Source organism: Biomphalaria glabrata, chromosome 5, assembly GCF_947242115.1.
Source record: "Biomphalaria glabrata chromosome 5, xgBioGlab47.1, whole genome shotgun sequence".
NCBI classification, from domain to species: domain Eukaryota; kingdom Metazoa; phylum Mollusca; class Gastropoda; family Planorbidae; genus Biomphalaria; species Biomphalaria glabrata.
The window spans coordinates 35,028,692-35,041,998 of NC_074715.1; the positions used below are offsets into that span (position 1 = coordinate 35,028,692).

The 13,307-nt window shown below is 30.3% G+C and overlaps 1 protein-coding gene across 2 annotated transcripts; it reads right to left on the minus strand.

The window, feature by feature from the left end:
* Positions 1 to 46: 46 nt before the first annotated feature.
* On the minus strand, positions 47 to 11,524 carry LOC106060982 (trimeric intracellular cation channel type 1B.1-like). Of its 2 annotated transcripts, none has more exons than XM_013219023.2 (5): positions 11,228 to 11,524; positions 3,230 to 3,398; positions 2,947 to 3,131; positions 2,514 to 2,601; positions 47 to 2,331 (listed from the first exon to the last, which is right to left on the minus strand). In XM_013219023.2, exons 1-5 carry the CDS (start codon positions 11,352 to 11,354, stop codon positions 2,025 to 2,027), a joined length of 876 nt encoding a protein of 291 aa, XP_013074477.1. In that variant the 5' UTR covers positions 11,355 to 11,524; the 3' UTR covers positions 47 to 2,024. The 2 variants fall into 2 exon arrangements, with proteins under 2 accessions (XP_013074477.1, XP_055887141.1); XM_056031166.1 differs by lacking the exon at positions 11,228 to 11,524 and adding an exon at positions 11,110 to 11,214.
* Between the last annotated feature and the right edge of the window lie 1,783 nt (positions 11,525 to 13,307).

A 13,307-nucleotide genomic window follows, 5' to 3' on the forward strand; every position in this document is an offset into this window, starting at 1 on the left:
TTACAAATTCACTAAAATACAAAACAAATATGCACCAAAGCCAAAATAAATTACGTAGGCACTTTATTTCTGAACTATTAAGGTAATGAAATGAAAAATAATACTACAATTATATGAGCAAAATAAAACAACTATAGACCTTTGTCCTTTTAATATATTTTGGGTCTAGGAGAAACAACAGTACAGAAGAGGTCAAATTAGAAATAATTAGGCAAAGCAACATAAATTACATCTATGTGTGTAGACAGGAGCCTTTTCAAAAATTAAATTGTTCTTTTTCAACCATAAGACAATTACTTCAGAGCGAGAAAAAAAATATATAAATATTTTTTGTTGACTTGTAATGTAAAATCTTTTTTTTTAAACAGATTTGATCTATAAGGTAAAAGATTATTTTGAAAATCATTCACCAAAATACCACATACTTTTAATTGATTGTTTCAAATGTATCAACTTGAACAAGAATTGTCTGAAATTTAATACAATAAGAAAAAAAAAAACAATCTAATGGTTTTCAGAAGCTGAAATTTTATGTTCACCAAGTGAATTAACACTGCCAAATTATTTCATTAGGGCATTTCACTGGTTGAACAGATATTTATTATATAAAATAAACAACAAATATTACAAATTAAAAAAAAAGATCATATAAAAATATACCACCAAAGGAAGTAAAATGTGGAAAAATCCACAATTTAGGACAACAATTTGATCTTATACTTTTGAGTGGCCCTTCTGAAAAAAAAATGATACTAGAATTTAAGTGCCACAGTGACAGAAGCAAAAGATCTATGTAAATTAAAAAAAAAAAAATATGAATAGAGAAGGGTCACACATTTGAAATTCAGGCCACAACTTTAAAATATATGGAGTACTAGGGATAAATTGCTCATACAATAAGTTGTAAGCATGTGGACAAATTAAAGTTGGAATGTGGCCAAAGAAAACCAAGTCAAGAAAGGGATGATAAAAGTGTTAATAAATAAATTGTAAATCAATATCTGAACAAGTATTGTACAACACTCCAGAATACTTAGCATGTAAAACTAATTAGGTCACACATTAACAGCTAAACATTCAAATGAATAATTAAAAGTGAAATCTCACTTCCAGTTTTCAATATTCAAAAGTTAAACCTGAATGGCAAAATAAAAAATCTTTCACACTTGAATGAGTTATTTTAACTGTTATTCCATAAAGCTATAAATAAAATATCAATATTTAAGATCAACATGTAGAAGATATGTTCAATAAAAAGACATTGGCAAATTAAAAAAAAAAAAGAAACTTCCACAAACTGAAGGGTTTTAAATCATTTATGTATTTTTGTCCCCAGTAGTGTTAGAATTATTCATTCGACATTTTTGAAATATTGCACTGAAATTTTTTTTATAGGTATACTTCTTAATACAATAATTGAATTTCAATAATGACATAGCTTATAAAAGAATATGACTTTTCTACAACATAAGTTTTTCAAATAAAAAATGATTTTATATTAAAAATAGCTAAAGTTAAAAAAAAAAAAAATAAACCTTATTAAATGCAAATGAAAAAAAAAAGATTCACTCAGTGATTTATTACAATTCTCTGGTTATTCGTTTCAAAACTTTCCACAACAAATACTATTTTGAAATTATGAAAATAAGGGTAATTTAATTACATATTGTGATTGTTAAGAGATTTTTAAAATAATACTGACTAATCATATTTAATGATCCATAATTTAAAAAAAAAAATAAATGTGAAAATCTAAAAATATTGCTGCTTTCTAAATTTAACTTATGGTGACATCAATGATTACTGATTTATAGTCAATTAATACTTGCTTTGTACCATGCTTAATATCCTCTTTTAAACAATTAATAGGTAAAATAAAATTGGTACTAAAATAAATGAAAAGAACACATAATATTATTTTGATTCTCACATTTGTTTTTCAAAATAAAATATTCTATCAAACTCTACAGATGAAACAGTATTTCAATTAATGTAACGTATTAAATATAAACTTAGCAAAGCTACTAATCTTTCTTTTTTTCTTCTTTGGACTTGATCACATCATTTCTTGGATCTTTATTTTCATCTTCTTTAGCAGGTTCCTTGATTGCTGCTCGTCTCAGGGCATCCCACATTCCCCCCATAAAGATAGCACAAAACAGGTTCTCAAGGGGAACAAAAGGATCATGGATGCCTAACACAACAGAAGAGATCTTGAAATACACAAAGAAAAGAACCACACCAAAGTAGATCAGAGGATGTGGGACAGCTATCAAGTTGAGACGCTCACACAGGAAAATAATTGATGCAACCAGACTAGCTTTTGTGGCGCTGTAAAAATAGAAAAAGGAAAAAAATAAAAATTTGGTGAAAATAGTAATTCAAAGAGACAAATGCATACAAAAGAATTTATTATTGCTGAGTTACATACATGTTTAGAATTTTAATACTTCATTCATCAACAAATCAGAGACATTAGCTCTTTTTAAAAAATATTTCATCTCAGTACTTACAAACTTGGCTGTAAGATCTCGTTGCTTCCAGGAATCCAAATACCTCGAGTGAGTCTATCAAAATTTTTCATTAAGCCACTACCTGCACCTGAAAATGTGACAAAAATTTAACTTTACATCTCTCTATATTCAATAGTTGTGATTTTTTTTAAATCTGAAAATAGATTTTATAGTTAGGAAATGATGCAACTATGAATCAAGTTAAGAATGTTATGTAAAAAGGGATAATGAAAAGACATTATATTTGCACACATTTAGAAAAACACCTTGACTTGTATATTGGAATATGAAATTACAGATGGAACCTAATAAAACATAAAAAATATTTAAAATATGTATACAACTGTTTCAGATTTCATCCATAATAACTCATAATAAATAAATAAAATAAAATAATTAAATAAATATAAATCAAAATATATATACATTGTACCTTTGATAGTTCCAATAATTACAATAATGAGGTAGGATCCAGGATAGAGTTTAGCTGCTACTAACACTCCATGATAAACTTTATGAGCCCTCTGGGTTTCTTTGAGCACACATATGATTAATTTGACTGGAAGAAACTTACATAACTTGTAGATTAAATCAAAAGGAGAGTAATTTACAAGGTACCTGAGAACAACAAGAAAGGTGATTGTTACAGTTATTAATGCTTTGTATATTAATAGAATTATAAATGACTTTCAAAATACACTAAAATAATGGCATACCAAACAGCTGTTGCTGTAATTATACTCTGATGATCTTTAAATGGAGTAATTACTGGCTCTCCCAGTAAAAAGTTTGCGATTATGCTACCAGCAAAACAAATCAGCATAGATGATAACCAGCTTGACAAAGGATGCTTGCGGGAGAATGGAAGTGAAGGAGTACTTTGCGCTTAAGAAAGAAAATTTTTAAAAAATTAGATCGTGATTAACCATAAACTATATAAAAATATTATCTACATAAGAAAATTCCAGTCTGTAGGGTAAGATTTTTTTTTTTATTTTTTATGAACAGTTAAAACAGTGGTTCAAACAGGAAGCCTATCTGCTATCTTCTAATTATAATGTATACAATCATAAACAGCGGAAATGTGACAAGATTTTTATAAACTCTTTCATGAGCAGGTGTTTGTATAATCAATGCTTTTCAGAGTCCCTCAGAATCTGTGAATTGTTGTTTTGTCTTCACGAGCATGTTAACATTGAATGAGAATTTTAGCTGATCAAGGCAAAGTGAATAAGAGAGATGCATTTTCTTATGTATGATTTTCATGCATATATTTGTAATAATAAGAACTACGAAATGTCACTTCGTCTATGAAATAAGAGAACAAGTAGTAGTTTTATAGCCTTTGATTTTCAGTTTTTAAAGTTGTCCTTCTATGTAAGGCTTTGTCTTACTAAATGCATGTAGGTGTCTTTTAAAACCCTATTTTGTTATCTTATCTTATACTACTTATAGATTACAGACTTGACTTCAAAAGAGAAAATAATTTTGTCCTTACATCCTTTACATTTTATACCTGTATCTAAATCTAGTCTCATGCATGTTAATCAGTTACTTAAACTCTGTACATTTAATCAGTTACTTAAACTCTGCTAAGTATGTAGTGAGGACATACATATGTTTATCTAAAATCTAGATCTTCTTCTAGATTTCTTTTAATCTAAACTTTGCTTTATATTATTAGGTCTAAATTTATACTTACTTAACTAGAGTTTAAATCTAGATCTAGATCTGTATTCTAGGTCCTAGGTAGAAGCTATCAATAATAATTAATAATATCATTATTATCATGTCACATGTCTGATAATATCTGATTACGTCCTACGCCTCATGCATCTAGTCATGTATGTTAAACAATGACTTAAATTCTGCCAAATTATTGGTCATGATTCCATTTGATTGGCTTTCCAGGCATGCTCAGGCAACCCATTCCATGCTCTAAAAGTAAAAGCACTAAGAAAGAAGGAGCTTTTGTAGACATATAATTTTTCCTAGCATAAATAATGGAATGAGGAATGTGCCTTTATCTTTGTGTCTTTTTGAGTATTTTATTAGGTTTTGTTTTTGTATTTTTGAAGATTGTGGTTCAGTGTTTTATGTATATAATTCATAATAATTGCTACTTTACTTTTGCATCTTCTATCCTGAAGGCGTTCTAAATTGTCTAAAATCTAAATTTAGTGATTTACTAGGTGTTACTCTAGTTCAATGATGAAATGAGAATATTTGTTTGTTATGAATCTCATGTCAGTTCCAGTTTCTTAGTTGATGGGTCCCAAACAGAGGATGCATTTTGATTTAGATCTAGACTATATCTATATAATATTCTATTATTGGCCTAACCAAAGTTAAATAACATTTTAGTTTTATGTTCTTATTAGTTTTTTAACTTGCATACTCTAACAGTTCTACTTTTCTAGAGTAGTCTACAGATCTAGATGTTGACTAGATCTAGGTCTACTCTATCATATAATACAGACGTTACTTCAAAAAAGAAGATGATTACGTCCTACGCGTCATGCATTTAGTCATGCATATTAACCAATGACTTACATTCTGCCAAGTCACTGGTTTTCCTGGCTAGCTCAGGCAACCCATTCCATGCTCTAATAGCACTAGGGAAGAAGGAGTATTTGTACAAATTTGTCCTAGCATATGGGACGAGGAATGTGCCTTTGTGTCTTTCAGAGTATTTTATTAAATTTTGTTTTTGTATTTGAAGATTATGGTTCAGTGTTTTATGTATTATTGCTACTTTACTTTTGAGCCTTCTGTCCGGAAGGCTTTCTAAATTTAGTGATTTTACTAAAGGTGTTACTCTAGTCAAATGTGAATATTCGTTTGTTATGAATCGCACTGCTCTATTTTGTGTCTGTTCTAGTTTCTTAATGTTTTCTTGAGTTGAGGGGTCCCAAACAGAGGATGCATATTCTATTATTGGCCTAACCAAGGTTAAATAACATTTTAGTTTTATGTTCTTATTTGATTTATAGAAATTTCTTTTAATAAATCCTAATGCTTTGTTTGATTTTTTTGTAGTTTCGTCAATATGTGGATTCCATTTATTATAACACCTAGGTATTTTGCGTTTTTAGTCTGTGTTACTGGTTACTGGTTTGCCATGAATAAGATAAGTGGAATTAATTTGTTTTAGTTTTTTTGTTACTCTTAACAACTGACATTTTTCTGGGTGGAAAGACATGCTCCAATTTGATTCCCATTTCTGTAATTCATCTAATTCTCTTTGTAAAATATCTGTGTCTTGTGTTGTTTTTATTGTTCTATATATTATGCAATCGTCTGCAAATAATCTGACTTTTGTTCCTGAAGTAATGCAATTTGGTAAATCATTTATGTATATTAAAAATAGTAGTGGACCCAAGACTGTTCCTTGAGGTACACCTGAGTTTACTGTTATCGGTGTTGATTTAGAGCCATTTATTATTACAGTTTGTTCTCTCCCTATCAGAAAGTCTTTAATCCACTGATGCAGTGGACCATTAATGCCGAAATATTTTAATTTTTTAAGCAAACTATGGTGGTGAACTTTGTCAAAAGCCTTAGAAAAATCTAGTAAGATAGCATCTATTTGTTCACTATTATCTAAACCTTTTGAAAAATCATCAATTAGTCCTATTAGTTGTGTTTCACATGATCTATATTTCCTAAAGCCATGTTGGTATGGTGTGAGGACATTATGTTTGTCTAAGTGGTTTATGATGTTGCTACATATTATGTGTTCTAGGATTTTACATGTGATGCTGGTAAGTGATACTGGTCTGTAGTTTCCTGGGTCAGATTTTTCTCCTTTTTTAAATAGGGGGGTGACATTAGCTTCTTTCCAGTCCTTTGGTACTCTGCCCTGGTTAAGTGAAGCCTGAAAGAGTATTTTGAACACTGGGGCTAGCTCATTACTTAGTTCTTTGAGTAATCTAGCTGGAATACCATCAGGTCCAGAAGCTTTATTTGGTTTGGTGTTGGCTAATAGTTTTTGAATTCCATTTTCTTGTACTACTATATCTTCTATGTTGTCTACTTGGTTCAAATTCAGTAATATGTCTTTGTCTCCTGGGGCTGAGAATGCTGATGCAAAGTATTTGTTTAGAATGTTTCATTATCATTATGTATTATATTATGTTCATCTTTTAATGGCGCTACGCCTGTTGTTTCCATTTTCTTAGACTTAATGTATGACCATAGGTTTTTGTTGTTATCTTTAGATATTACATTGTTTATGTATTCACTCTGCAGCTGTCTGCTTACTTTTCGGGTTTTAAGTGTTTAATTTTTATATACTTTTTGTAAACTCTTTCTGCATTAGTTTCTTTAAATTTTCTATATAGGTTTTCCTTCTGTTTACAAAGCTTCTTTAGTCTATTATTAAACCAGCATACTCTAGGTAGAATAGACTACTATACAGACTATAATTTAAACTAAGTATAGATCTAGATCTATAAATACACTAGTTAAAACATGTAAAATTGAATGAATCACTTCCTAATACCAATATCATTGATTATTAACATAAAATATAATAAAGATCTGTATTCTATATGCTTGGAAGTTCTTTTGGACAGTTGATGTCGAGACACAAGAAGTTAAAATCTGTAAATCTAGGTATCTATAAAATATTCTTTCAAAGAGATATAATATATATACTTAAATAGATCTAAATCTTAAATCTGAAGATTCTTTTTCTAATCTACACTACTGTTCTATAACTAGATAGCTCTCTCTAGAGATTAATTTACAAGCTTATACTTATAGTGCTGAAAACCGAGAGCATTTTTCTTTTTGTAGACTCTATTTAAAGAAAATTAGAAAAATTTAAGTTTTTCTTAATTTACTAATGATATTTTAAAGTTTAATTTCATTTTGATTTGCTACAAGTTATGATTTAAAATTCCTCATTTGAAACTGCACTTATTATATATATATATATATATATATATATATATATATATATATATATATATATATATATATATATATATATATATATATATATATATATATATATATAATATACTTTAGTATAGTTTCTGAAATATTCACATTAAAAAAAAAATTTGCTTCACTTTTATTTTTTATTTCTCTATCCATAGGAATAGGATGTCAGACAAAATTAAAATCACAATAACATTTAAAGGGAAACTCCGATAGTTTTTCAAATTTTAGTTATTGACTTATTTAAATTCTGAGTAAAAAGTTGTAATAGTAAACATTATATATATCATTGTTTATTTAAATGCTCAAAAAATTTTATATTTAATAAATTAGACAGAAAATTCTTCACGTCCCAAAAAAAACGGGGCTCTGCGAGATGTTTTTAGTTTTTAAAAACGTGACGTCACAAGGGTGCTGGCTAAATTTAGATCTAGACCTATATAACAGATAAACTCTCTAGATCTAGACCTATCGGATCGCATTTATTGTTACGCTTCACAGCTAGATGTAGTCTCCATGTTGATTTATAATCGGTCTTTGTTTATAAATAATATTCTAGATCTAAACCTCTATTTCTACTTGAAGAAAATGAAATACTGTTCTTCAGCTTGTTGCAGTAGTTCCAATCACAAAGATAAAATCAGCAAGTATGCTGACACAGAAATTAGTGTCTCTTTTCATTTGTTTCCAAGAGATGAAGTTTTAAAGGGAAAATGGGAAAAATTTATTTGTCTGAAGAGCAAATATTTTACAAAGGCATTAGCTAATTCCTATTTATGCTCAAACCATTTTGAGAGAAGCTGTTTCAGCAACTTCATTGCTGTGGAAATGGGATTTGAAAAAAAAAATGAAGCTAATACCAGGTGCAGTACCAACAATACATTGGATTTCCAGGCCAAAGAATTCAATTATAGGATTTGAGTGCACCCTCGTGACATCACACAGAAATTCTGTGAAAATCTGACCGTTTTGGATGCGCGGAAAAATTATGTCACAAAAACATCAATTACTAAGTTATTCTTGCAAATAAAAAAAAAAAAAGAATAATATATTCATTATCTATAAATCAAAACACATATGATATTATATCAAAAATTGTCAAAACCATCAGAGTTTCCCTTTAAACCAATAATGCTAGAATCATAAATTTGTGTTGGAAAGCATTTTTCATCCTCTTTCATTCTATTACACATTTGTCACTCATTTGTGATTTGTTGGAATAGGATCAATTTAAATGGAGCAACTACCTACTCTAGTCTCTATAGTAGATTCTTATACCTGAACACCGACTTACGGGAACTAGGTCAAATTTTTATTTTATTTTTTTATTTGGTGACCGTTTAACTTACAAAAAAACTGAAAGCAGATTCTTATTCTGCAACTAAAGGACTATAAAAATAGCTGTTTTCCTTTGTATTACCACTCATAGTCAAGATTTTATTTTAAAATAAAGTGGGTCACTTCATGCTCCTATATTGAACGCAGTTTTTGGGCTTTCTCCTCAATTGGACAGTGAGCACCGTCATTGTACACCACTATGTAATTGCTAATAAATTATATCTGTGTTACTTAATTTTTTTTAGATTGTATTAAAAGAAGTAGATTCACTTTTGCAATATGTATTTATAGTCTATTTCCTCATATACTCTCTCTCTGTCTCTCTCTCTCTAACTCTATAATATTATAGAATATAGATCTATATATATATATATATATAAAACGGAACAAAATTACCGGAACTTATCTAAAATTGGACATGCGCAGTCCCAAAACGTTGATTTTTGCTCCAAACATAAAAACAAATGAATTACAAACAAAAAAAGCGACCCGTTCATTGAAGGAGAATTTGATGGGGTGTCCAAAATATAAGAAGCTACTATAGATAGATCTACACTGACTAGAGTCTAGATTCTAGAATACTCATTATAATAATTATACTGTCAGATCTAGATCTATATACAATCTATTATTTTATTATCTATAGAATAGTGAATAGATATAGGCTAATATACTAACATACTAATAGTAAAATAGTATAGATTCTAGATCTATACAATCTAGAATAATCTAGATCTAGACTAGATCTAAGACTGTCTAAATAGAAGTCAATTTGTAAGGTTTTACAGACTAATTGAGTAATTCTAAACTATTCTACTATCTACATTATAAAATTATATGCATGATTATAATTATCTTCAAATCTTGACTTGAGTCTAGAGTAATCTAATCTAGATTCTAGATCTAGATTTATAGTAGTTTATTAGTTTATTTATTTCGGACATTACATGAATTCGGACATTCGCTGTTTTTGTGGTCATTAAATAATTATTTTAATATGTATTATAAAACTAGCACGCTGTATAATGTGCTTGTCCATTTTCCAATGATTCCAACCCAATTTCCTTCCATTTAGCTGTCTTTTTATGTAAGAAAAACGAATTTCAAATGTGTTAGTCAGGTTGTTGTTTTTTCCTATGTTACTCGGATGACTTTACCTCTTCCTAGAGTTAAGACTATATTTTTTGATTGGCTAAGTCTATACTAATGAGCCTGGCAATATTTATTCTGTTTTTGGAGCTAATTTATTTGATTCATAAGCCAAGTTTTCTAATTCCATACCAAAAAAAAATTAATACGGTGTCCGAATTAAATTACGATTTTCTTACCAAAATTTATTTCGGACAGACAGTTTTGGACATCAATAAAATTGATCTTATATTATATTTGTTCGTTTGTTGTTGTTTTTTTTTCATTAGAGAATAAATGGGCAAATGTTTGGAGTGAGCTTGGTACATTGAATGAAGTTAAATGCCTAGATCTAGACCTACTAGATAGATCTAGATTTATATAGAGAATTCAGTTAGTCAAGATCGAATGGCTATCGTAACCTATAGGGGCCTACTATACTACAAAAGATCACCTGTATTAGAAATTATTAAATTAATAAACAAAAAAAAACACAAACATTCAACACACATCTAATCATGCAAACCCCAAACATTCAACACACATAAAATAAACAAACATAAAATAAGTCTAAAAGTCGGTGCAGAAATCACTATTCCAGTGACCTAATTTTGGTAGAATAAGTGTGTTCATATTTTAATTTTTTGTGTTCGTATTTATGCATAGTTCGAAAACATCGTAATGATTTCATGTGAGGGGCTATGCCTGGGAATCTTAAAATTTAGTTAATGTTAATATAGAATTAAAATCTGAGTTTATTGATGCCTAAATATAGAGACTGTCCGAAATAAATTATGGTGTCCGGAATCAAATAATGTGGGTCAAATGTGTCCGATTTAAATGAAAACACAGAGCCTCTTTGACCTTAAATATAATAACAAATATAGGTTTGGGGAACAAATATAAGTAGTCATCCTTATTCTCCTTTAACTAAAGAAGATTTTGATACGTCATTTTCTTTTCTATGTCAAACCATTGTAAAATAATGCGCTGTCAAAGTCAAACTTTCAAATTTGGGCCTATAGGTGTCCGAATAGCATAAACTACTCTAGATCTACTTAGACTTAGACTAAGACTAAGTTAGACTGCTGACTTAGATCTAGTCTTAACTTAAATTAGGAGTCTTAGTCTAGATTCTAGATCTACTGATTCTTCTCTAGAAACTTGTCGACTTGTGACTCACCTAACCCTAACCCAAGCACCGTACTTGACAGAAATAGATCTAGATCTAGATTCAAGATCTGAATGTAAGGTAAGGTTACGGTATATATATATACATACATCTATTCTAGTCTACTAACCTTGTTGGGGCAACACATCCTCACGAACGGCTACACACATTAGAATGTAATGTGCGATATCGAAATATGGATACATTTTTAATTTTGTAACTATTGTTGCGATATCCATGTATGTTTGAGGATCCATTTTATAATATTTTGTGTGTTTAGGCTACCGTCTAGATGTCTGTTTTCGAAAAATCGACGAGTAAAAAAAATAAGCCTGCTCACTTCGGTAACCTATTTGACCCAGTCTAGAACCCGAATTAGACAAAGATCGATACGGAATGAGACCAACGATATGCAAAAAAAAAATATATATATAATTTAGAAAAAAAAAACAGATCAAGATCTTGGTCTAGGTCTAAATGTAGAGTTAAATAATGCGAAAAAAAAAGGATTGTTCAATCAAGAAAATGATGCAAGTTTTAATTTAGAATTTAGGTTAAAAATAATAGATCTAGAATTTGCGTCAACGAGTTGTTTGTTTTTAACATGGCAAAATGTTAAAATCGATTACGTTTGCTCTTGTAACACATCACTTTGCCAGGTAAAATCGTACATAATCAAGGAATGCAATACTACGATGTATGCACGTGCACTCATCTCGTGTAATTTAGGCCTACATAAAGCAAATAAATATTTATAATTTTAAAAATACTGAATTAAGTTTGAATAAGGAATAAAAATTGGACAAATAATAGCTTTAGGTTTTATCATTGTATCTTCACCATTCTTTGGTTGGTTGAACCGTTAGGGCTCCACATAATATGATCTGTCTATTGTCTTCCCCCATTCCTCTCAGTCTTTTGCCTCTCCTCTAAGTGCACAATAGCGGATCCATAACTTTTGAGGGGAGGTAGGGAGCTATCTTTTTTCCAATCCTTATTCCCATATAAATACTAATCCTATAGGCCTATATGAGATGTCTGCAAGCGAGACATGAGAACCACGGGCATCGACCAAAGTATGTGGGAGGAGATAGTCCAAGACCGGACAGAACTTCGCCGAGTGCAAAAGAAACGAAGCTGCATCAGCCAAGAGAAAGAAAAAGAAAGCTGCCTTGTCAGCTAGTTCCAGGACTGATGCATATCCATGCACGAACTGTGGAAAACTCTGCCGCTCCAGAATTGGCTTCATCAGTCACTCCAGATTCTGCCCCGTCTCAAAACGAAACCAAAGCCAATGACTCATCTGGGCGCATCCATTGTCTTCAAGGAGCCATATATATAAACTACACACACAAACACCATACCGGCGTTCGAAAGGACATCGCTGTCTGTAGTGCGGTCTTGCCACCGTGTGTCCATGATGGAGTTCAAGAATCTTTGGTGAAATCGCTCAAGCAGTCTTAGTAGCTTTCTGTAGGCTATAATACCCATGTCTCAGATCCATATAGATGGGTTGAGAGAACCACCGCTTGGTCATTTGTAGGCTTATTATATAAATTACTGCATTGCCTCCAGCCTGCGCAAAGTATTTTTAAAGTGATTGGTCGCGCAGACAAATAATATAGGCCTACCACTCTTCAAACTAAATGCAGTCCACAGTAGCACAGAAGTCTGAGACGGCTGTAAACAACAGATGGCCGTAGGTTTTATATCGGAATTTCCGTCTCCTGGACTGGCTGCCGACCCAAGCTATAGAGCCCAGCCAGATATATATATATATATATATATATATATATATATATATATATATATATATATATATATATATATATATCACTCGAACACGGCTACCATCTCTTGAAGAGCTTTTTCATGAAAGATGCCTTTCCAAAACACACACGATTCTTAAAGACAACCTGCGCCCATTAAACCTGTTAATTAGGATCTAGGTTCACAGTCAGCAATAAACAAACAACAACCATTAGAGTCATGGCGGAGAATGATACTTTATTATATTGAACGCGTGCACCTTTGCGCACCATATCAACATCCCCTTTTCTTTAAAAAAAATTAAAAAAATAAAACATTTCGGGGAGTATCATAGAAAAAAAAATAAAACAAAACCACAACATAAACAACTAAACAAAACATACATGTATACGCTTCAATCAATATGAAACATATCACATTTAAAAATCAACATTCAATAG